Source organism: Cibotium barometz, chromosome 2, assembly GCF_041138505.1.
Source record: "Cibotium barometz isolate CiBa-2024 chromosome 2, ASM4113850v1, whole genome shotgun sequence".
NCBI classification, from domain to species: Eukaryota; Viridiplantae; Streptophyta; class Polypodiopsida; order Cyatheales; family Cibotiaceae; genus Cibotium; species Cibotium barometz.
This window is the reverse complement of record NC_141047.1, coordinates 43,186,617-43,212,547: the sequence shown is the minus strand read 5'-3', so window position 1 is coordinate 43,212,547 and position 25,931 is coordinate 43,186,617. Positions and strand designations below refer to the sequence as shown.

The 25,931-nt window shown below is 48.5% G+C and overlaps 1 protein-coding gene across 6 annotated transcripts in view; it reads left to right on the top strand.

Annotated features, from left to right (window-relative positions):
* Positions 1-1,529: 1,529 nt before the first annotated feature.
* LOC147641101 (pentatricopeptide repeat-containing protein At4g18975, chloroplastic-like) overlaps positions 1,530-25,931 on the top strand; it is a 44,890-nt gene continuing 20,488 nt past the window's right edge. For 2 of the 6 annotated variants that reach the window (XM_086818089.1, XM_086818058.1), the window contains exons 1-5: positions 1,753-2,317; positions 2,423-2,531; positions 2,673-2,807; positions 2,946-3,089; positions 3,363-3,575. In XM_086818089.1, the coding sequence (XP_086674215.1) occupies positions 2,181-2,317; positions 2,423-2,531; positions 2,673-2,807; positions 2,946-3,089; positions 3,363-3,575 (738 nt within the window). In that variant the 5' untranslated portion in view covers positions 1,753-2,180. Of the gene's footprint in view, positions 1,680-1,752; positions 2,318-2,422; positions 2,532-2,668; positions 2,808-2,945; positions 3,090-3,362; positions 3,576-25,931 lie in introns of those variants that run through there. The other 4 variants (XM_086818082.1, XM_086818073.1, XM_086818066.1 and 1 more) reach the window with 4 other exon arrangements.

Genomic DNA, 25,931 nt, shown 5'->3' with positions numbered 1-25,931 from the left:
GAACATCAAAGTAGTAATTATGGCTAATAGGGGCCTACAACAACGAGCGAAAAAAGAAAACGGATTAATTAGTGAAAGAGATGTTTTTTTTTTCCCAAGGTGTTTGTAAGGTTCTAGCATTGGTTTAGAAGAGTATCAAACGTCACTTGTAGTTTTTTTCCTACACTTCACTTCACATTACATACATACGCCTACGCCTTTACCTCCAGACACCTACTTTGCTCCTGGGCATATGGCCTATGATTAGGACCTTCACGATCTCTCTCTCTCTCTCTCTCTCTTCATCTGCAAGTGTGTAGCCCATTTTAAAGTTCGAAGCATGTATACGGCATGTGCTCATGATCTTCATGCTCTCTCAGGACCTACAAGCATGTAGGTTGTTGGTTGCCTTTGTATTCAATCTTTGGTCTTCATGCTGTGCAACTTCTTCCTTATTATCTCTATTGCTACCTGCCGCCGTACGCTAGGCTTCTTCCCCTTTTCTCAGACCTTTACACTGGCAGATCTTTTTCGTATTCCGTATATTAATCTTTGCTCTTGAACTCTTTTCAAAAAGAGAGTAGCTTGAATTAATACATCATTAGGACCATGGAGACTAGGATCTCCATAACCGATGAGCTTGTTGGTTCGCTTTTCTCATGCATTAGTTTGTCCTCTTCTCAAAGCTTCGATGGCTATTCAAGCCAAGAAAATTTGCGAAGAAAAGGAGAGCTTTGAAGAGGATGAGGAAAGGATCCATACATATTTTTTTCATGAGGTCTTATTTCATTCCTAGTCGCACACGGGAATTTCACTTGGCTACACACACACACACACACACACACACACACACACACACACCCGAGTACCACAAGGAGGTACTACCCTTCCAAATATTGGCCTCTTCTCAGGACCTGTTCCGTCTCCATACATTTTTTTTCACGAGGTCTTATTCCATTCCTAGTCGCACATGGGAATTTCACTCGGCTACACACACACACACACACCCACACCCGAGTACCACAAGGAGGTACCACCCTTCCAAATATTGGCCACTTTATAGGCAGTGGACAAGCTACGGGATGAACCCCACAAGTTAGTCGCTCAGTCGATTGGAGTGAACACCCTGCACAGCTTTGGTAGAATTGGGCGTCGCAAGTTGAGTCACGAGCTTTGATGTCCATGGCAACCATCTACCCTAATCCAGAGCATGAGCTTGAAGGGCAAGTATTGCACATTGTTGTCATCCAGGATCGCTGAAGAGGAAGGTGGAAGTAAGCACCATGATGATCGGACGATGAGGGTCTAAAGTGTGCGAATAGATGCGTACGTGCCCACCTGCATGATGTCCCCAAAAGGATTTGGACCCAAGACCTCTCGTCGAAAGCCCAAAGTCTTATCCACTAGGCTATCGCCTTAGGGATGTCTCTGCACGAATTTTCTACTTCATTTAAAAAAAATCCATGTGAAAACGAAATCGTTAAGCTCCTCAAATCAAAGATCAAAGAAGTTGTAGAATTTAGTAGCCATTAGTCATTAGTAGTAGCTATTATAAGGGGAGAGTATTAAGTAAGCGAGAGACTAAAATAATAACTTTTTAATCATGTATATTGTCTCGAATCAAAAATTCCAAAACTATTATGATTATGATGATTCCACAATTATCTAAAACGCAGGTCACCGGCGCTTTCACTTTTCAAGTAAGCTTGATTTCTGCGATATTTGCAGGATATTTTAGGATTAATACAGTTCAAAAATGTTTTTTTCCGACTGCAAAATTTTGTAGGATACGATTCTAGAAGCCATTTTGTTTGTGGTTTATTGTGTGTGTGTGTGCGCGCGCGCGCGCGAATGACATGCACAAGCCCATGGAGAAGAAGGGTATATTTCATTCTCCCCCTCCAAAAAGAAAAGAAAAGAACAAAGGGGGGTTATGGAGACCCACCAAGCCATGATGATACTACCACATTATGCCATATATGGGTGTGTACGGCCAATGACACCTACAGCACCTCATTGCCCATGGCAAGCATGTGCAGAATGGTTTCTTTGTGTCGACTTTTCTCCTACCCACACATGTAAAAGCGGTTGCAAAATCTTCAGTTTTCATTGATTTCTTCGTAGTGTTTTCCTTTCTCTTAGCAGGGCAAGCGTGGTTTTCTCTCATAGAGAAAGCCAGCCCTCAAGACAACACAGTATCAATGCCTCTAGCAGTAATGATCCTTCCAAACACACGTTTTCAACAAATGAGTTTGAATGCACGTCTGCAGTCCTATCATAACCATGTAGATGTGAACCGTGGGGCTAGCACCTCTCTTATCAGATGTACACAGTTCAGGTTAGTGGCTAAAACATGATGAACATCCTTTATTAAAACAATGATTAGCCTCCACTTTATCCTCTGACACACTTGCATTTTACACCACTGTTGTGTGGCATGTAGGTGGCCGCCTAGGTCCCAAATGAGAGTACTGGAAGGGATGCAAAACTCTCATGGATCAACCAAACCTCGACTTTTTCTTTCTAAAGCTTCCATTCAGGCAACTGTTCATGTAATTGACTATAGGATTACAGCATTTTAATTTGGTAACATCTTCCTAATGTGTGCAACCTGAAATTTGTTCTACATAGTGCCATGATTTACTCTGGACCCTGTTTTCCTTTTGCTTTCTTGCTTTCTTGGTGAAAGACAGAAGTCATCTAAGAAAGGGAAAAAGCATATTGAGAAGCGACCCTTAGGTCACGGTCACAGCAATAATCAGCGTCATTTTTTCAAAAGAACAGCCCAGTCGGGTTCAGGAACCAAAGCAGAAAGGCTAGTGGATATTGTATGCTCTACCCTCCTCTACTGCTTCCACAGCATTGTTGTTCAATTTGTGACAGCGTTACGAAATTTTCATCTCTTGCTTTTCAAACAAGTAGTGCACACGCACATGCTGAAACTTTACTTTGAAATTTTGATACAGGTGATGCCTCTATCAAATGTCAAAGAGGAGATTTATGCTGCTTTAGATGAATGGGTTGCTTTTGAGATCGAGTTTCCAATTATTGCTGTGGGAATGGCCCTGAAAAGACTAAAGCAGCAGGAGCAATGGCAGAGAATTATTCAGGTTCTTTCTTTAAGGGTCCTTCAAAGACCTTAGATGATGAACATCCACACTTTTCTTTATAAACATGTTTTTCTTACAAAAAAAACAGAGTAAAATAGCCCTTATGCAAGCAAATCTCTGAAAACTTATATCAATAAACCTATTTACTAATTAAAAATCCTTTATATTGAATCCAGGTGCCATCTTAGTGGACGCCTCCTGAAGTCCTTGCATTAAGTTTTTTTAGTTCTTGTATTCAAGTGTCCCTCAAAGTCTGTATGATTTTGTGCACAGGTTTCGAAGTGGATGCTAAGTAAAGGACAAGGTCAGACATTTGCGACGTATGACCTACTGCTGAAGGCATATGACATGGATGCCCGGCTAGAGGATGCTGAGGCATTGTGGGAAAAGCTTTTAATGACATATACAAGATCCATACCCAAGAGCATGTTTGCTCGATTGATGAACATTTACAGGAGGCGTCAGATGCCAGAAAAACTTGTCAAGGTATTTGTTTGAGCTTCTTTTACTCTAGTGCTGCAAGCTGAAATAGGGTTACAAAGCTACTAAATAATCTTATCTTGAGATAGATAGAGTTTTTAATGTCATAGCCAAATCAGCAGACCACATATAATCCATATGATGCCACAAACATATGATCCATATGATGGCATTAGAGTGCAGGGACTGGGACTTGAACCTAGGATCTCTCGCCTAGAACCCTGATGCTTAAACAGTTATACCAGCATGAGAGAAAGAAAGAAAGAAAATAAAGTTTTGTGAAACGTCTCTAACAACCCCAATGTGGTACTGGGCTAAACAAAACTGAAAGAAACTTATACAAAAAGAAAGAGTAGCTGTATGTCTATCTCGCATGGTCCGCTCCAAGTGGGTATGTGGGGATGGTAAAGGCTGATATGAGCTGTGCCATCTCCATGGATCCCAATTCTTAGTCAACTGTGCTGGATCCCCCTCCATGTGGAAAGCAAGTGAGCCCTCCCGAATGTGGCCATCTTGTCATCCTGTTATAAATAATGAGACAATGTCTGGATCCCAACTCTAGTAGATGTCTCCCATATCCTGTAATAGCCCCATGATCCTAAGAAAAGCGCTGGCCTCCTATGTCCCCCTGGTCGAGGGTGCAGAGCTGGATGGTATCCTCAAAATCATCTCTCTCACACTGCTTGCTCCTGGTCCTGGCATTGAAGTCCCCGAGTAGGAGAACTTCACCTAGCCACATAAACTCGACAATCTCGTCATTCAGAGAGTGATGTGCTGAGCATATAGTGAGGCATCTGGTGGAAAGTAGCATACAGCTATATAAAGTGGCCTGGTGGGTGTGAGCTGGAGTCAATCCACATGTATCCCGCCTCCTCGTCTCTCCGGACTATACTGATCATCCCCTGTAAATTGGTCTTGAAAACGGACTGCTGCATCTCCAGATCTAAACTCCCTTGGATATGCGGGTCTTCCCACAGTACGTAGACTCCCACTGATATCCTGCAACCTTGGGTAGACCTCTCTCAGGATTCTAGTGTGTCTCTGTATAGAAGATGACATCTCGTCCAGTGAAATATCCTGAAACCACCTACATCTAACCATAAAGCGCCATTGCAGTTCCAAATCGCCATGTCCAGATGTGGTGTCTCACAGACCCCACGTTCCTATTTGGTGCGCTTCTCTATGATGACGACTCTCCCATCTTGGTAAACCGCGGTAAACCGCCGATTTTCCCTCCTTACAGGCAGCCATAATTTTCTTCATGGAGCTCTTCCGATGAGCCACCTGTCTGGGTGTAAGATCATCTGAGAGGTAAATGGTCTCGTCCCTAAGGGCTCTGCGGGTATTCATGAATGCCTGGCGACTCAAAAGATCTGGGAAGCGAATGAGCAGAGGGCGTGGTTGTGTAGTGTCTATTTTGGATCTCCATGCATCCGCAAAGGGATGTTTGTCAACCTTGAGCTTTTCAAAAGCATGCGAGTCGTTCTCTTTTTTTCTTTCTCCAAGGTCTCATTGATAATCTCGAGGGTGTAGATTTGTGCTTATTCTTTACCTCTATCCACTTCTTAGAAGCCTCTTGCTTGACCACTTCGGCCCAACCTTTGGTGAGCTCATCCTTTGTAGCTTGAATGTGTGCTTCCATGTCCTTCATTATCTCCTCTTTGACCTCCATAATATTGAAGATCTCACTGTCCTCCATCCGAGCTTTGCATTCGGCAAGCTCTTCTTTGAGCTTCACAATTTCCTCTTGGTGAAGCTCCTTGAGCTCCTCCATCTCCCAGGCTTGTGTTCTTCTTGTAAGAGAAGAATGTCCCACATGTATTTCAACCCTTCCTTGGACACGGTGCCGAGCGGGTGCTTGCCAATGGAGGTGGTGAGGTGTTTTTCCATCTCGATTACTCCATCGAGCGAGGCTCCCATTTGGTGGATCTTGTCATCTTAGGTGTATTGGGCATGGAGGAAAGGAGAGGGGCTCAGAGGATTATGTGATGAGAGAAATGAAATGAAATGAAATGTTATATTAACGTCTTCAAAAGGCCATAATGACCTATGAGACCAAAAGTTACATCATGGTGGATCTGATACAATGTCTGGATAAAAAAACCCAGAAAATGAAAAATAAAGATGATACTACCGGCACCTAGAAAATGAAACTGGAACTGGAATATAGCGAGGGGGGGGGGGGGTACGCTATGGAGGTGAGTGGAGTATAGTGAGGGGATACAATATCATGTGGGACGGAGGGGTACATTATGGAGGTGCCTCCATCTCATAATATGTGCCGCATCGGACACTGGCGGATCTCCTCAATATCCTCTGTGGTCAGCACCCTGACTGGGTGTCCCGCAGGCCTCGCAAGAATAATCCGAATCTGCCGCTGCAACCTCCGTCTATGTTGGGATGCCCCCCTCCGTAGTCGTGGGCGTCTGGACCACCCAAGCTCAATCGCACGATCAATCAGTGTACCCCTGGTGTGGGCGGTATCCATGTCCTGCTGCTGCTGTGGTCCATCTGGCGCAGTGATGGCTGGACTAAAGAAATCTGTAATGTGCCTCTGAGTCCGGCTCTCTGTGCGCCTAAGCAGGCTATCTCTATGTCTCCGCAGCTCAAGCAAGAACAATCCCAAACACCTCTGGTCCTGGTACGCCATGACTCTGGAAAGTGGTCCAAAACCCTCTCTGAATAAACAGTGGAAACGACCACGTATCTCATAGTATGCAGTACAATGGCATATATAATGCAGCTCTGTCTCTGGCTCCCCATGGCATACTCAGCATATCCTGGCCTCAGCTGGTATACCTCTATATCGGCCCATCTCAATCTCAAGCTGGTGTGAGGATGTGCGAATCTGACCAATAGCACATCGTACTGCATGAGACAAGTGTACATCCATGTAACTGGGTCTGATCACAAAACCATCTGCTGTGAGCTGAAGAAAATGCTCTCTGTAGAAAGCCATCTTCGTGCCCAGCTCCTCAGTCGGCTGTATCCATGTCCTCCTAATGTCCAGCTGAACTAAATCCTGACGGATGAGTCTGGTAATCTCTGTCCCTGTGAGAGTGAGAGAGGGTGCCTCCAGAGAATACTGGAAGGGAGGCAATCTGTCCATGCTAAAACCATGTGCCTGGAACCAAGATGTCATCTGTCCATACCAACAAGCCGTGTCTCCCTGTAAAGCTAACTGTCGGGAGGACTCCAGGGCGAGGCGTGCATATCTGTCTCGGGGGAGATCCCACAAGCCATGTATGTAGGAGACTGATCTCGTAAGAGCCTCAATCACCAGAGGGGCAGCCGCCAGCTCTGCTCGAATAATCTCATGAGGTACCACGGCCTTGGCTCTAATAATCCTAGCAATCATAGATACCAAAGGCCTCTCCATACCTCTCCACCCGCCTGCGCTGTGATGGCCCACTGAAGGTCCCCATATCTGCACTCCATAAAGCATAGCTGATGTCACTAGAGTGTCAAAAAGCCAAAGTTTCGTTCGAGGTTCCTGAAACTGAACCTGCGAACACATCCTCTCCAAACCACCCAGGGCTGCATGTGCTCTAGTCAATCTAGTCTCTGCTGCTCTCCTCATCGAAAACACTGGCCCACTGAATACTACCCCAAGATATGTATATGCATCTGTATACTCCACAATCTCTTGCCCATATGTAAATGTGGAAGCTGATCGCCTAACCCACTGTGGCGTGGTGTTAAACACCATAACCTTGGTTTTGCCAAGGTTGACAGACAATCCACTATCATGTGCAAACTCATGTAAAGCATCCAGATGACGCTGCATACCCTCACGGGAATCAGAGATCAACACAATATCATCAGCATATAACAATAGTGGGATCCATGTACCTGCTAGTTGGGCTCCTCTGTCCCCCAATCTCTCAATGTAGTCTGAAGCCTCATCCACATACATACCAAACAGTGAAGGAGATAACGGGCAACCTTGCTTCACTCCTATAGTGGAGTGAACCAAAGTAGAGACCCCCTCTGGGGTGCGTACCTGTCCTGCAACTGATCTATATAAAGCCATAATCCCCCATATGAGCTCTGTGGGTACCCCCATCTCCTGTAATCGCCTCATCAATCTGGCTCTGGGCACTGTATCAAATGCTTTGCGGAAGTCCACAAAGCTACAATAAATCCGTCGCCCATGCGACCTGCCCTCCTCAATAATGGCCCGGAGAGTCAAGATGTGGTCAAGAGTAGAGAAACCTCTCCTGAACCCTGCCTGTCCCTCTGCTCGAATGCCAACTCTCTCTGCCCATCTACTCAACTGTTGCTCAAGAATGGATGCATACAATCGTGCTAGTGTGTGACCAATCATAATAGTGCGATAATTCCGTGGTTCCATAGGGTCCCCTGACTTGAAGATAGGCACGATGGTGGACCTACTCCAAGTCTCGGGTAAGCCTTCGCACATAGCACGATTGAACATCACTGCTAGAAGCTCTGCCAGCATGTCTCTCGCATGAATAAAGTGCTCAGCGACCAATCCATCATGATCATATGCTCTCCCAGTCTTCATCCTATCAATGGCCTTCCTTACCATCTCTGCGGTAAAGAAAGTACATGTCTGTGGGCATGGTGCTGGCGGGTTAGGAAAAGGTGTCTGTCCAGGAACTGTATATAGAGATGCTGCATAACTACCCCAGACCTCTGTAGAAGTGATGGCCAAAGCAGGGGAGGACTCATGAAACAGACGCCAAGCCTCCCTCGAATCCTGGCTCAAGAACAGCTGGTATAATTCCTGCTCTAGCTGAGCAAGGCCGGCCCGCTTCTTCCTTCGCACAAGACGTCGGAAGGCAATACGTGACTGTCGGTGAGTAGTGACTCCCAAAGCAACCTCTCGCTGCAGTCCGGCTCTAGTCTCTCTGCACTCCTCATCATACCAGCTGTTCTGGGGCATACATCTAGAACGCTGTCTCTGTCCAGGCTGAGTATGTGGATATGCCTCTCTCGCTGCATCATGTAAAGTCTCTGTCAGTATATGGGTCAACTCCTCCAAAGGTCTCCATGGCTCCTCTGTGTACAGACGTTTATAAATCCCATCTGTGTAGACAGCATCAGTCTCTGAGGTAAAAGTATATCGAGTGTGATCTGCCCCTCGTGTCCTCTGAGCTGTGGTAAAGTGAAAAGAGATAGTCAATGTAAACAATGCATGATCCACTACTACCCCAATGGGCCGAGATCCAAGTGTGAAGTCCTCAATGCATGAAACAAAGCTGCGCATAGCCATAACATAATCCACTGTGCTAGCACCATGTCCATGTGGAAAGCAAGTAAATCCAGCTGCTGACGGAAACCTCTGCAAGCCATTAAGTATGGCCAACCCATGTGCAGTCCCCATATCTACCAAATATCTCCCATACTCTGTGCACTCCACATCCTGTGAGCGTCTGTCTAATCCCATATCCAGAGTGTCCAGCCCTCTCAGCATCTCCTTCGAGGTATCATAAAAGGCTGTCTGGCGGTTGGCCGTCCGGGCATTAAAGTCCCCTAACAGGATGATGTCTTCATCCCTAGAGAACTCCCATATGTCATCATCTAGCACAGAGAAAGGAGACTGTCCTCTAGGTGCTGCATATGTCGATGTACTAGGAGCAAAATAGCATATGGCAATATACAGGAATCTGCCTGTGTCGGCCCTCAGTCTCACCCACATATATCTGGCCTGATCATCTCTCCGAATGATGTGTATAAGCGGTTGCAGCTCCTCCCTGAAAAGAACTGCCACCCCTCCTGATCCTCTACTACTGTGTACCGATCTCGTCCCTACTGTGCAAGCTGTCTCCCATCTGTATCCTGTCACCTGTGGCATCATCTGACCAGGAGCCTGGTGAGTCTCCGAGTAGAAGACTATATCTCTATCTCTAAAGCTGTCCTCAAAGGCACCTACATCAAGTCTGAGGGATCCATTGCAGTTCCAGGCTGCCAGCTTTAATTTGGTCCCATAGGTCTCGCACCGTCATGTAGAGCGTCGCTCCACGATGACCACCCTCCCTTCTCTATAAAATGCTATCTTTCCCTTTTCTCTTGCCGCTCTAATCTCTGGCATAACTTCCTTCATATGTGCAAGCTGTGAAAGAGTAAGATCATCACCAAGAAAAATGCCTGTATTCTTTAAAGTGGGTCGTCTCTTCAAGAACTCCTTCTTCGCCTCAATAGAGGGGAAGCGAAGTATGAGAGCTCTTTCCTTTGATGTTTCCCCGTTGCCTCGCTTTTTTTCCCCACTCTCCAAGCTTTTGCGTGTGCCGGACTGTCAATCCCCATCAACACCATAAGCTCTTTCACCTCCTCTTCAACTTTATCCGTGTCTTTAAGGCCGGTAATCCTCACATGCAAAGCACGTGTACGTCTTCGTTGTTCCTCTTCCAAAGTCATGTTAATGATTGTAGGTGTAGGGGTTGTTATTTCCTTATCTTTACCCTTCTTGGCGACCTCTATCCACTTCTCCGCTTCATCCATCTTCTTTTGCGTCTTGGTGATGACTTCCACCCATGAGGAAGTCTTTGCTTCATGTTGCTTCTCTTCTTCCTTAATTGCCCGTACTTGTTCTTTGATAACCTTAAGCTCTTCTATCATTGATGGCTGAATTTCACCTTCTTCAAGTCCACCATTTGCCTTGGCCTCTGCAAGCTCCCTCTGAAGAGCTGAAATTACGCCTTTGAGCGTGTTGACTTCCCCGTGAAGGTCTTTGACTTCGGCTAAGAGGTCCTCCTTCTCCTCTTTCCACCGCTTACCCTCATTGAATACCATTTGGAGAAAGTTGGCTTTCTCCTTCCACCATCCCTCCATCTCTGCCTTCCATTCCTTCATTTCCTTTTCCACATTTGTTATCCTCTTGTTTGTGACCATAAAGGTCGCCTTCATCGGGTTGCGCAACGGGGAAGCCATGGAAGAAGCGAGAGAGAGAGAGTTATGCTGCTGCCTTGGGGGCCTGACCAAGGGTGGGTGGGGAAAGGCGCCCGGACAGCCTAACGGATAGATAGACTGGCCATTGCCAGCAGAACTGTGCGGCGTACAGGGCAGGCAGGGGCGAAATGGGAGAGGCGGGGCAGAGGCGAAATGGGAAGAAGCGAACTGGGCATAGGGGCGAAATGGGAGAGGCGAAAGGGGAAGCGAACTGGGTAGAGGCGAAATGCGAACTGGGCAGGGGCGAAATGGGCGAAATGGGAAGAAGCGAACTGGGCACAGGGGCGAAATGGGAGAGGCGAAAGGGGAAGCGAACTGGGCAGAGGCGAAATACGAACTGGGCAAGGGCGAAATGGGAGAGGCGAAAGGGGAAGCGAACTGGGCAGGGGCGAAATGGGCGAAATGGGAAGAAGCGAACTTGGCACAGGGGCGAAATGGGAGAGGCGAAAGGGGAAGCGAACTGGGCAGAGGCGCGAGAGAGAGAGAGAGAGAGAGAGAGAGAGAGAGAGAGAGAGAGAGAGAGAGAGAGAGAGAGAGAGAAGATTATGTTGCTGCCTTGAGGGCTCGAGCAAGTGAAACCGATAGGCGACCTGGAACAGTTGAATAGACCAACACTTCAAATACGAAAGACAAAGCAAGAAGAAATGGCCCAGCTGTTGTACCACTGTACAACCTGACCAAAAAGGGGAGAGAAGACCCGCTTGGCCACTGTACCACTGCACGGCCTGCCACAGTACTTCGGCAAGTCCACGATCCACAAAGATCTCCCAAGATCTGTGCAAAGATAGTTCAAAAACAGCCCGCAAAACTGTCCTCAAAATCTGGTCCAAATCTGCCGTCAAGGCTGGCCGGTTACGCTTCATACGTGTGGCCTGTACTGTCCCTGTACGACTGTACGGATAGGCCCTGTTGGCGGCTGAATCTCTATACGATCAATCAAGAGAGAACCTGCTGTACTTGCTGCACGGCCAGGGTATGGATAGCACAATAAGAAACCCCGCCTGCCAACATTGAACCGCCCACTGCTGAGAACAGTCTGCTGCCCACTTGTGTGACCAGCGATTTGCTGTATGGCATGCACCCAAAAGAGAAAATCTGCCGGTCTACTCTCGCCTAGGAGAGAAGGAACTGCTGCCCACCTTGTTGTACGGACGGCGCTCAGGAGAGAAGGAGAGGGACAGAGAGATAATCTGGCCACTGCCCACTGTATGGCCAGCAACTACCCCTTTCTGTACGGCCAGCAAATTGGCAAGAAAGCAAGGAAAAGCTGCCACCTGCTGAAGACTGGGTGAAGAGGTAGCAAACAGAACCTGAACGGCCAGCGCATCTCCTGCCGAAGGACCTGTATGGCCGTGAAAACAGAGAAAAAGCCTGCCCGTCTGCTCTCGCCTAGAAGAGAAGGGACTGCTGCCCACTGTACGGACAACGCTCATCAGGAGAGAAGGAGAAGGAGAGGGAGAAATGAAATGAAATCTTCAAAAGGCCAAAGTGACCTATGAGACCAAAGTTACAACCATGTGACATCTGATACACTGTCTGGAAAAGAAAAGAAAGAACTGAAGGTAAGTATCTAGTCCTACAATACATCAGTAGGGAGCATCCGGAAGCAGCAACTAGGGAGAGTGGGAAGCTAATGCTACTAGTCAAAATGGGGTGCATGAGTACATGGATACATGAATACATGAAGATGGGGGAGTACAAAAGTGACAGTGAGTACAACAGTATATGGCTGGAGTGGTAATCATCCTAGGAGCTCGAGCATGGGTCTCTGCCGGATGGCGTGGATATTTGCCATAGTGAGATGCCTGGTCGGACGAGCCCGATGCCTCGTAATGATGCTCTGAATCCTCCGGTGTAGGCACCGTCTCCGATGTAAGGATCCGCGAACCCTCGGGCGTCTGGATCTGCCCAACTGGATAGCTCTCTCAACTAGAGTCCCACGGGGTGTCCACTATTGGGCTGTTGGCTGTGTCCCCTCCCGGGTAGTCCCTCTAAAGAAGTCAGTAATTTGTCTATGTGTGGACTCCCTGCCAGTCGGGCGTGTGCTCCTGATAATGGACTCTCTGAGCCTGCGGATCTCCATGAGATAAAAACCCAAGCATCGCTGATCACAATAGTCCATGACTCTAGCCAGTGGTGCAAATCCCTCTTTGAAAAGGCAATGGTAGTGCCCTCGAATCTCAGAATATGTTGTGCAGCGACAAATGTAGTGCTCCTTCGTCTCTGGCTCTATCCAACAAATCTGACAAATCCTGTCGCTTGGAGGTATGCCTCTAAATCTGCCTGTCTCTATCTCTAATTGATGTGAAGAGGTGCGGATCTGCCCAATGGCACACCTCAATCCATGAGACAGATGGGTATCCATGTAGCTCGGTCTATGTATAAAGCCATCCCTAGTGGTGCGGAGAAGATGGAAGAAAGCCATCTTCATCCCCAACTCCTGTGAGGGCTCTAGCCATGTCCTAGTGTCCAACTGAATGAGGTCGTGTTGTCTGATGACTCTTTTTTACTAATCTCAGAATGTGTCAAGGTGAGAGAGGGTGTCTCTAGAGAGTACTGGAAGGGTGGAAGTCTGTCTAAACTGAACCCATGGAGCTCAAACCAGGATGCTATCTGCGCATACCAACATGAAGTGTCTTCGTCCATATAGCTGATGAGAGGACTCTAAAGCAAGTTGTGCATACCGGTGTTTGGGAAGCTCCCAGGTGCTATGAATGAAGGACATTGATCTGGCAAGAGCCTCGACTACGATCGGTGGTGCTCCCATCTCAGCTCTGATAATCTCATGGGGTACCGAGGCCGTAGCCCGAATCATCCTGGAGATCATGGACACAAGTGGTCTCTCCATCGCTCTCCATCCATCGTATGTGTCCTGATCGACTGCGATGATCTAGGCTAGGCCCCCAAATCTGTACTCCATATAGCATAGCCGATGTGACCAGCGTGTCAAAAAGCCACAGCTTAGTGCGTGGCTCCTGAAACTGTACCTGTGAGCACATCCTTTCTAGACCTCCTTGTGCTGCATATCCTCTAGTCAATCTGGCCTCTGCTGCCCCCCTCATGGAAAATGTGGGCCCAGTGAACACCACTCCAAGATATGTGTATGGGTAAACATACTCCACTGTCTCCTGCCCATATGTGAAATTAGGCGCTGATCTCCAGACCCACTGGACCCACTGAGCTGTGGTATTAAACACCATAACCCTGGTCTTACCAAGGTTAATTGAGAGCCCACTGTCCTGTGCATAAGCATGTAAAGGATCCAAGTGCCTCTGCATACCCTCTGGTGAGTCTGCAATAAGCACAATATCATCAGCATATAAGAGCAGAGGTATCCAAGTGCCAGCCAACTGGGCTCCTCTGTCCCCTCGTGTCCAAATATAATCAGAGATCTCATCAATGTATAGTCCAAATAGAGTCCGAGAGAGCGGGCAAAATAATACAGTAACACCGCACTGAGCCGGAACGGCCGGCCCCCTGTAGGAACTTCTTTACTTTATTCACATACAAGCTTTTACAAGATACCAAGGTGCCGGTGCATACAGAACCGGATTTTCCACAAGCTTCCTCAACAAGCACTTGCACAGGAATCAAAGCACAAACTGCTCCAAGAGCCAATAGAAATGAACAGCCCAATGCGACGCGGTGTCAAACCCAACGCTGCCAAAACAGCCCTGAAGAGGCTCTCAAACAGGTACACAGTCCTTGATTCCTCCAAACACAGCCTGTGAACCAATGCCCAGAAGGGAGTGGTGAAGAGAGAAGAAGAAATGGCCCAGCTGTTGTACCACTGTACAACCTGAGCAAAAAGGGGAGAGAAGACCCGCTTGGCCACTGTACCACTACACGGCCTGCCACAGTACTTCGGCAAGTCCACGATCCACAAAGATCTCCCAAGATCTGTGCAAAGATAGTTCAAAAACAGCCCTCAAAACTGTCCTCAAAATCTGGTCCAAATCTGCTGTCAAAGCTGGCCGGTTACGCTTCATACGTGTGGCCTGTACTGTTCCTATACGACTGTACGGATAGGCCCTGTTGGCGGCTGAATCTCTATACGATCAATCAAGAGAGAACCTGCTGTACTTGCTGCACGGCCATGGTATGGATAGCACAATAAGAAACCCCGCCTGCCAACATTGAACCACCCACTGCTGAGTACAGTTTGCTGCCCATTTGTGTGACCAGCGATTTGCTGTATGGCATGCACCCAAAAGAGAAAATCTGCTGGTCTACTCTCGCCTAGGAGAGAAGGAACTGCTGCCCACCTTGTTTTACGGACAGCGCTCAGGAGAGAAGGAGAGGGAAAGAGAGAGAATCTGGACACTGCCCACTGTATGGCCAGCAACTACCCCCTTCTGTACGGCCAGCAAACTGGCAAGAAAGCAAGGAAAAGCTGCCGCCTGCTGAAGACTGGGTGAAGAGGTAGCAAACAGAACCTGAACGGCCAGCGCATCTGCTGCCGAAGGTCCTGTATGGCCATGAAAACAGAGAAAAAGCCTGCCCGTCTGCTCTCGCCTAGAGGAGAAGGGACTGCTGCCCACTGTACGGACAACGCTCAGGAGAGAAGGAGAAGGAGATGGAGAAATGAAATGAAATCTTCAAAAGGCCAAAGTGACCTATGAGACCAAAGTTACAACCATGTGACATCTGATACACTGTCTGGAAATGAAAAGAAAGAACTGAAGGGAAGTACCTAGCCCTACAATACATCAATAGGGAGCATCCGGAAGCACCAACTTGGGAGAGTGGGAAGCTAATGCTACTAGTCAAAATGGGGTGCATGAGTACATGGATACATGAATACATGAATATGGGGGAGTACAAAAGTGACAGTGAGTACAAGAGTATATGGCTAGAGTGGTAATCATCCTAGGAGCTCTAGCATGGGTCTCTGCCGGATGGCGTGGATATCTGCCATAGTGACATGCCTGGTCGGACGAGCCCGATGCCTCGTAATGATGCTCTGAATCCTCCGGTGTAGGCACAGTCTCCGATGTGAGGATCCGCGAGCCCTCGGGCGTCTGGATCTGCCCAACTGGATAGCTCTCTCAACTAGAGTCCCACGGGGTGCCCACTGCTGGGCTGTTGGCTGTGTCCCCTCCCGGGTAGTCCCTCTAAAGAAGTCAGTAATTGTCTATGTGTGGACTCCCTGCCAGTCGGGCGTCTGCTCCTGATAATGGACTCTCTGAGCCTCCGGATCTCCAGGAGATAAAAACCCAAGCATCGCTGATCACAATAGTCCATGACTCTAGCCAGTGGTCCAAATCCCCCTTTGAAAAGGCAATGGTAGTGCCCTCAAATCTCATAATATGCTGTGCAGCGACAGATGTAGTGCTCCTTCGTCTCTGGCTCTAACCAACAAATCTGACAAATCCTGTCCCTTGTACTTGCTGCACGGCCATGGTATGGATAGCACAATAAGAAACCCCGCCTGCCAACATTGAACCACCCACTGCTGAGTACAGTTTGCTGCCCATTTGTGTGACCAGCGATTTGCTGTATGGCATGCACCCAAAAGAGAAAATCTGCTGGTCTACTCTCGCCTAGGAGAGAAGGAACTGCTGCCCACCTTGTTTTACGGACAGCGCTCAGGAGAGAAGGAGAGGGAAAGAGAGAGAATCTGGACACTGCCCACTGTATGGCCAGCAACTACCCCCTTCTGTACGGCCAGCAAACTGGCAAGAAAGCAAGGAAAAGCTGCCGCCTGCTGAAGACTGGGTGAAGAGGTAGCAAACAGAACCTGAACGGCCAGCGCATCTGCTGCCGAAGGTCCTGTATGGCCATGAAAACAGAGAAAAAGCCTGCCCATCTGCTCTCGCCTAGAAGAGAAGGGACTGCTCCCCACTGTACGGACAACGCTCAGGAGAGAAGGAGAAGGAGAGGGAGAAATGAAATGAAATCTTCAAAAGGCCAAAGTGACCTATGAGACCAAAGTTACAACCATGTGACATCTGATACACTGTCTGGAAAAGAAAAGAAAGAACTGAAGGTAAGTATCTAGCCCTACAATACATCAATAGGGAGCATCCGGAAGCACCAACTTGGGAGAGTGGGAAGCTAATGCTACTAGTCAAAATGGGGTGCATGAGTACATGGATACATGAATACATGAATATGGGGGAGTACAAAAGTGACAGTGAGTACAACAGTATATGGCTGGAGTGGTAATCATCCTAGGAGCTCTAGCATGGGTCTCTGCGGGATGGCGTGGATATCTGCCATAGTGAGATGCCTGGTCGGACGAGCCCGATGCCTCGTAATGATGCTCTGAATCCTCCGGTGTAGGCACCGTCTCCGATGTGAGGATCCGCGAACCCTCGGGCGTCTGGATCTGCCCAATTGGATAGCTCTCTCAACTAGAGTCCCACGGGGTGCCCACTGCTGGGCTGTTGGTTGTGTCCCCTCCCGGGTAGTCCCTCTAAAGAAGTCAGTAATTTGTCTATGTGTGGACTCCTTGCCAGTCAGGCGTCTGCTCCTGATAATGGACTCTCTGAGCCTGCGGATCTCCAGGAGATAAAAACCCAAGCATCGCTGATCACAATAGTCCATGACTCTAGCGTGTGGTCCAAATCCCTCTTTGAAAAGGCAGTGGTAGTGCCCCCGAATCTCATAATATGCTGTGCAGCGACAGATGTAGTGCTCCTTCGTCTCTGGCTCTATCCAACAAATCTGACAAATCCTTTCCCTTGGAGGTATGCCTCTAAATCTGCCTGTCTCTATCTCTAACTGATGTGAAGAGGTGCGGATCTGCCCGATGGCACACCTCAATCCATGAGACAGATGGGTATCCATGTAGCTCGGGCTAAGTATAAAGCCATCCCTAGTGGTGCGGAGAAGATGGAACAAAGCCATCTTCATCCCCAACTCATGTGAGGGCTCTAGCCATGTCCTCCTAGTGTCCAACTGAATGAGGTCCTGTTGTCTGATGACTCTTTTTTACTAATCTCAGAATGTGTCAAGGTGAGAGAGGGTGTCTCCAGAGAGTACTGGAAGGGTGGAAGTCTGTCTGAACTGAACCCATGGAGCTCAAACCAGGATGCTATCTGTGCATACCAACATGAAGTGTCTCCCTCCATGGCTAGCTGTTGAGAGGACTCTAAAGCAAGTTGTGCATACCGGTGTCGAGGAAGCTCCCAGGTGCTATGAAAGAAGGACATTGATCTGGCCGACTACGATCGGTGGTGCTCCCATCTCAGCTCTGATAATCTCATTTGATACGGAGGCCGTAGCCCAAATTTTCCTGGAGATGATGGACACAAGTGGTCTCTCCATCGATCTCCATCCATCGTATGTGTCCTGATCGACTGTGACGATCTAGGCTAGGCTCCCAAATCTGTACTGCATATAGCATAGCCGATGTGACCAGCGTGTCAAAAAGCCACAGCTTAGTGCGTGGCTCCTGAAACTGTAACTGTGAGCACATCCTCTCTAGACCTCCTAGTGCTGCATATCCTATAGTCAATCTGGCCTCTGCTGCGCCCCTCATGGAAAATGTGGGCCCAGTGAACACCACTCCAAGATATGTGTATGAGTCAACATACTCCACTGTCTCCTGCCCATATGTGAAAATAGGCGCTGATCTCCAGACCCACTGGACGCACTGAGCTGTGGTATTAAACACCATAACCCTTGTCTTACCAAGGTTAATTCAGAGCCCACTGTCCTGTGCATAAGCATGTAAAGTATCCAAGTGCCTCTGCATACCCTTGATGAGTCTGCAATAAGCACAATATCATCAGCATATAAGAGCAGAGGTATCCAAGTGCCAGCCAACTGGGCTCCTCTGTCCCCTCGTGTCCCAATATAATAAGAGATCTTATCAATGTATAGTCCAAATAGAGTCGGAGAGAGCGGGCAATATAACACAATAACACCGCACTGAGCCGGAACGGCCGGCCCCCCGTAGGAACTTCTTTATTCACATAAAAGCTTTTACAAGATACCAAGGTGCGGGTGCATACAGCACTGGATTTTCCACAAGCTTCCTCAACAAGCACTTGCACAGGAATCAAAGCACAAACTGCTCCAAGAGCCAATAGAAATAAACAGCTCCATGCGAAGCGGTGTCAAACCCAACGGTGCCAAAACAGCCCTGAAGAGGCTCTCAAACAGGTACACAGTCCTTGATTCCTCCAAACACAGCCTGTGAACCAATGCCCAGAAGGGAGTGGTGAAGAGAGAAGAAGAAATGGCCCAGCTGTTGTACCACTGTACAACCTGAGCAAAAAGGGGAGAGAAGACCTGCTTGGCCACTGTACCACTGCATGGCCTGCCACAGTACTTCGGCAAGTCCACGATCCACAAAGATCTCCGAAGATCTGTGCAAAGATAGTTCAAAAACAGCCCGCAAAACTGTCCTCAAAATCTGGTCCAAATCTGCCGTCAAGGCTGGCCGGTTACGCTTCATACGTGTGGCCTGTACTGTCCCTGTACGACTGTACGGATAGGCCCTGTTGGCGGCTGAATCTCTATACGATCAATCAAGAGAGAACCTCTTGTACTTGCTGCACGGCCATGGTATGGATAGCACAATAAGAAACCCCGCCTGCCAACATTGAACCGCCCACTGCTGAGTACAGTCTGCTGCCCATTTGTGTGACCAGCGATTTGCTGTATGGCATGCACCCAAAAGAGAAAATCTGCCGGTCTACTCTCGCCTAGGAGAGAAGGAACTGCTGCCCACCTTGTTGTACGGACAGCGCTCAGGAGAGGAGGAGAGGGAAAGAGAGATAATCTGGCCACTGCCCACTGTATGGCCAGCAACTACCCCCTTCTGTACGGCCAGTAAACTGGCAAGAAAGCAAGGAAAAGCTGCCACCTGCTGAAGACTAGGTGAAGAGGTAGCAAACCTGAACGGCCAGCGCATCTGCTGCCGAAGGTCGTGTATGGCCATGAAAACAGAGAAAAAGCCTGCCCATCTGCTCTCGCCTAGAAGAGAAGGGACTGCTGCCCACTGTACGGACAATGCTCAGGAGAGAAGGAGAAGGAGAGGGAGAAATGAAATGAAATCTTCAAAAGGCCAAAGTGACCTATTAGACCAAAGTTACAACCATGTGACATCTGATACACTGTCTGGAAAAGAAAAGAAAGAACTGAAGGTAAGTATCTAGTCCTACAATACATCAGTAGGGAGCATTTGGAAGCAGCAACGAGGGAGAGTGGGAAGCTAATGCTACTAGTCAAAATATGGTGCACGAGTACATGGATACATGAATACATGAATATGGGGGAGTACAAAAGTGACAGTGAATACAACAGTATATGGCTGGAGTGGTAATCATCCTAGGAGCTCTAGCATGGGTCTCTGCCGGATGGCGTGGATATCTGCCATAGTGAGATGCCGCGTCAGACGAGCCCGATGCCTCGTGATGATGCTCTGAATCCTCCGGTGTAGGCACGGTCTCCGATGTGAGGATCCGCGAACCCTCGGGCGTCTGGATCTGCCCAACTGGATAGCTCTCTCAACTAGAGTCCCACGGGGTGCCCACTGCTGGGCTGTTTGTTGTGTCCCCTCCCGGGTAGTCCCTCTAAAGAAGTCAGTAATTTGTCTATGTGTGGACTCCCTGCCAGTCGGGCGTGTGCTACTGATAATGGACTCTCTGAGCCTGCGGATCTCTAGTAGATAAAAACCCAAGCATCGCTGATCACAATAGTCCATGACTCTAGCCAGTGGTCCTAATCCCTCTTTGAAAACGCAATGGTAGTGTCCTCGAATCTCATAATATGCTGTGCAGCGACAGATGTAGTGCTCCTTCGTCTCTGGCTCTATCCAACAAATCTGACAAATCTTGTCCCTTGGAGGTATGCCTCTAAATCTGCTTGTCTCTATCTCTAACTGATGTGAAGAGGTGCGGATCTGCCCAATGGCACACCTCAATCCATGAGAGAGATGGGTATCCATGTAGGTAAGTATAAAGCCATCCCTAGTGGTGCGGAGAAGATGGAAGAAAGCCATCTTCATGCCCAACTCCTGTGAGGGCTCTAGCCATGTCCTCCTAGTGTCCAACTGAATGAGGTCGTGTTGTCTGATGACTCTTTTTTACTAATCTCAGAATGTGTCAAGGTGAGAGAGGGTGTCTCCAGAGAGTACTGGAAGGGTGGAAGTCTGTCTAAACTGAACCCATGGAGCTCAAACCAGGATGCTATCTGTGCATACCAACATGAAGTGTCTCCCTCCATGGCTAGCTGTTGAGAGGACTCTAAAGCAAGTTGTGCATACCGGTGTGTCGGGGAAGCTCCCAGGTGCTATGAAAGAAGGACATTGATCTCGCCGACTACGATCGGTCGTGCTCCCATCTCAGCTCTGATAATCTCATTTGATACCGAGGCCGTAGCCCGAATTTTCCTGGAGATCATGGACACAAGTGGTCTCTCCATCGATCTCCATCCATCGTATGTGTCCTGATCGACTGTGACGATCTAGGCTAGGCCCCCAGATCTGTACTGCATATAGCATAGGTGATGTGACCAGCGTGTCAAAAAGCCACAGCTTAGTGCGTGGCTCCTGAAACTGTAACTGTGAGGACATCCTCTCTAGACCTCCTAGTGCTGCATATCCTATAGTCAATCTGGCCTTTGCTGCCCCCCTCATGGAAAATGTGGGCCCAGTGAACACCACTCCAAGATATGTGTATGAGTCAACATACTCCACTGTCTCCTGCCCATGTTTGAAAATAGGCGCTGATCTCCAGACCCACTCGACCCACTGAGCTGTGGTATTAAACACCATAACCCTTGTCTTACCAAGGTTAATTGAGAGCCCACTGTCCTGTGCATAAGCATGTAAAGTATCCAAGTGCCTCTGCATACCCTCTGGTGAGTCTGCAATAAGCACAATATCATCAGCATATAAGAGCAGAGGTATCCAAGTGCCAGCCATGTGGGCTCCTGTGTCCCCTCGTGTCCCAATATAATAAGAGATCTCATCAATGTATAGTCCAAATAGAGTCGGAGAGAGCGGGCAATATAATACAATAACACCGCACTGAGCCGGAACGGCCGGCCCCCCATAGGAACTTCTTTATTCACATAGAAGCTTTTACAAGATACCAAGGTGCGGGTGCATACAACACCGGATTTTCCACAAGCTTCCTCAACAAGCACTTGCACAGGAATCAAAGCACAAACTGCTCCAAGAGCCAATAGGAATGAACAGCCCGATTCGAAGCGGTGTCAAACCCAACGCTGCCAAAACAGCCCTGAAGAGGCTCTCAAACAGGTACACAGTCCTTGATTCCTCCAAACACAGCCTGTGAACCAATGCCCAGAAGGGAGTGGTGAAGAGAGAAGAAGAAATGGCCCAGCTGTTGTACCACTGTACAACCTGAGCAAAAAGGGGAGAGAAGACCCGCTTGGCCACTGTACCACTGCACAGCCTGCCACAGTACTTCGGCAAGTCCACGATCCACAAAGATCTCCCAAGATCTGTGCAAAGATAGTTCAAAAACAGCCCGCAAAACTGTCCTCAAAATCTGGTCCAAATCTGCCGTCAAGGCTGGCCGGTTACGCTTCATACGTGTGGCCTGTACTGTCCCTGTACGACTGTACGGATAGGCCCTGTTGGCGGCTGAATCTCTATACGATCAATCAAGAGAGAACCTCTTGTACTTGCTGCACGGCCATGGTATGGATAGCACAATAAGAAACCCCGCCTGCCAACATTGAACCGCCCACTGCTGAGTACAGTCTGCTGCCCATTTGTGTGACCAGCGATTTGCTGTATGGCATGCACCCAAAAGAGAAAATCTGCCGGTCTACTCTCGCCTAGGAGAGAAGGAACTGCTGCCCACCTTGTTGTACGGACAGCGCTCAGGAGAGGAGGAGAGGGAAAGAGATATAATCTGGCCACTGCCCAGTGTATGGCCAGCAACTACCCCCTTCTGTACGGCCAGCAAACTAGCAAGAAAGCAAGGAAAAGCTGCCACCTGCTGAAGACTGGGTGAAGAGGTAGCAAACCTGAACGGCCAGCGCATCTGCTGCCGAAGGTCGTGTATGGCCATGAAAGCAGAGAAAAAGCCTGCCCGTCTGCTCTCGCCTAGAAGAGAAGGGACTGCTGCCCACTGTACGGACAATGCTCAGGAGAGAAGGAGAAGGAGAGGGAGAAATGAAATGAAATCTTCAAAAGGCCAAAGTGACCTATGAGACCAAAGTTACAACCATGTGACATCTGATACACTGTCTGGAAAAGAAAAGAAAGAACTGAAGGTAAGTATCTAGTCCTACAATACATCAGTAGGGAGCATCCGGAAGCAGCAACTAGGGAGAGTGGGAAGCTAATGCTACTAGTCAAAATATTGTGCATGAGTACATGGATACATGAATACATGAATATGGGGGAGTACAAAAGTGACAGTGAATACAACAGTATATGGCTGGAGTGGTAATCATCCTAGGAGCTCTAGCATGGGTCTCTGCCGGATGGCGTGGATATCTGCCATAGTGAGATGCTTGGTCGGACGAGCCCCATGCCTCGTAATGATGCTCTGAATCCTCCGGTGTAGGCACAGTCTCCGATGTGAGGACCCGCGAATCCTCGGGCGTCTGGATCTGCCCAACTGGATAGCTCTCTCAACTAGAGTCCCACGGGGTGCCCACTGCTGGGCTGTTGGCTGTGTCCCCTCCCGGGTAGTCCCTCTAAATAAGTCAGTAATTTGTCTATGTGTGGACTCCTTGCCAGTCAGGCGTTTGCTCCTGATAATGGACTCTCTGAGCCTGCGGATCTCCAGGAGATAAAAACCCAAGCATCGCTGATCACAATAGTCCATGACTCTAGCCAGTGGTCCAATTCCCTCTTTGAAAAGGCAATGGTAGTGCCCCCGAATCTCATAATATGCTGTGTAGCGATAGATGTAGTGCTCCTTCGTCTCTGGCTCTATCCAACAAATCTGACAAATCCTGTCCTTTGGAGGTATGCCTCTAAATCTGCCTGTCTCTATCTCTAACTGATGTGAAGAGGTGCGGATCTGCCCAATGGCACACCTCAATCCATGAGACAGATGGGTATCCATGTAGCTCGGTCTAGTGGTGCGGAGAAGATGGAAGAAAGCTATCTTCATCCCCAACTCCCGTGAGGGCTCTAGCCATGTCCTCGTAGTGTTCAACTGAATGAGGTCCTGTTGTCTGATGACTCTTTTTTACTAATCTCAGAATGTGTCAAGGTGAGAGAGGGTGTCTCCAGAGAGTACTGGAAGGGTGGAAGTCTGTCTAAACTGAACCCATGGAGCTCAAACCAGGATGCTATCTACGCATACCAACATGAAGTGTCTCCCTCCATGGCTAGCTGATGAGAGGACTCTATAGCAAGTTGTGCATACCGGTGTCGGGGAAGCTCCCAGGTGCTATGAATGAAGGACATTGATCTGGCAAGAGCCTCGACTACGATCGGTGGTGCTCCCATCTTTGCTCTGATAATCTCATGGGGTACCGAGGCCGTAGCCCCAATCAGGAGATCATGGACACAAGTGGTCTCTCCATCGATCTCCATCGATCGTATGTGTCCTGATCGATTGTGACGATCTAGGCTAGGCCCCCAGATCTGTTCTCCATATAGCATAGCCGATGTGACCAGCGTGTCAAAAAGCCACAGCTTAGTGCGTGGCTCCTGAAACTGTACCTGTGAGCATATCCTCTCTAGACCTCCTAGTGCTGCATATCCTCTAGTCAATCTGGCCTCTGCTGCCCCCCTCATGGAAAATGTGGGCCCAGTGAACACCACTCCAATATATGTGTATGAGTCAACATACTCCACTGTCTCCTGCCCATATGTGAAAATAGGCGCTGATCTCCAGACCCACTGGACCCATTGAGCTGTGGTATTAAACACCATAACCATGGTCTTACCAAGGTTAATTGAGAGCCCACTGTCCTGTGCATAAGCATGTAAAGTATCCAAGTGCCTCTGCATACCCTCTGGTGAGTCTGCAATAAGCACAATATCATCAGCATATAAGAGCAGAGGTATCCAAGTGCCAGCCAACTGGGCTCCTCTGTCCCCTCGTGTCCCAATATAATAAGAGATCTCATCAATGTAAAGTCCAAATAGAGTCGGAGAGAGCGGGCAAAATAATACAATAACACCGCATTGAGCCGGAACGGCCGGCCCCCCGTAGGAACTTCTTTATTCACATAGAAGCTTTTACAAGATACCAAGGTGCGGGTGCATACAGCACCGGATTTTCCACAAGCTTCCTCAACAAGCACTTGCACAGGAATCAAAGCACAAACTGCTCCAAGAGCCAATAGGAATGAACAGCCCGATGCGAAGCGGTGTCAAACCCAACGCTGCCAAAACAGCCCTGAAGAGGCTCTCAAACAGGTACACAGTCCTTGATTCCTCCAAACACAGCCTGTGAACCAATGCCCAGAAGGGAGTGGTGAAGAGAGAAGAAGAAATGGCCCAGCTGTTGTACCACTGTACAACCTGAGCAAAAAGGGGAGAGAAGACCCGCTTGGCCACTGTACCACTGCACGGCCTGCCACAGTACTTCGGCAAGTCCACGATCCACAAAGATCTCCCAAGATCTGTGCAAAGATAGTTCAAAAACAGCCCTTAAAACTGTCCTCAAAATCTGGTCCAAATCTACAGTCAATGCTGGCCGGTTACGCTTCATACGTGTGGCCTGTACTGTCCCTGTACGACTGTACGGATAGGCCCTGTTGGCGGTTGAATCTCTATACGATCAATCAAGAGAGAACCTGGTGTACTTGCTGCACGGCCATGGTATGGATAGCACAATAAGAAACCCCGCCTGCCAACATTGAACCGCCCACTGCTGAGTACAGTCTCCTGCCCATTTGTGTGACCAGCGATTTGCTGTATGGCATGCACCCAAAAGAGAAAATCTGCCGGTCTACTCTTGCCTAGGAGAGAAGGAACTGCTGCCCACCTTGTTTTACGGACAGCGCTCAGGAGAGAAGGAGAGGGAAAGAGAGATAATCTGGGCACTGCCCACTGTATGGCCAGCAACTACCCCCTTCTGTACGGCCAGCAAACTGGCAAGAAAGCAAGGAAAAGCTGCCGCCTGCTGAAGACTGGGTGAAGAGGTAGCAAACAGAACCTGAACGGCCAGCGCATCTGCTGCCGAAGGTCCTGTATGGCCATGAAAACAGAGAAAAAGCCTGCCCGTCTGCTCTCGCCTAGAAGAGAAGGGACTGCTGCCCACTGTACGGACAACGCTCAGGAGAGAAGGAGAAGGAGATGGAGAAATGAAATGAAATCTTCAAAAGGCCAAAGTGACCTATGAGACCAAAGTTACAACCATGTGACATCTGATACACTGTCTGGAAAAGAAAAGAAAGAACTGAAGGGAAGTACCTAGCCCTACAATACATCAATAGGGAGCATCCGGAAGCACCAACTTGGGAGAGTGGGAAGCTAATGCTACTAGTCAAAATGGGGTGCATGAGTACATGGATACATGAATACATGAATATGGGGGAGTACAAAAG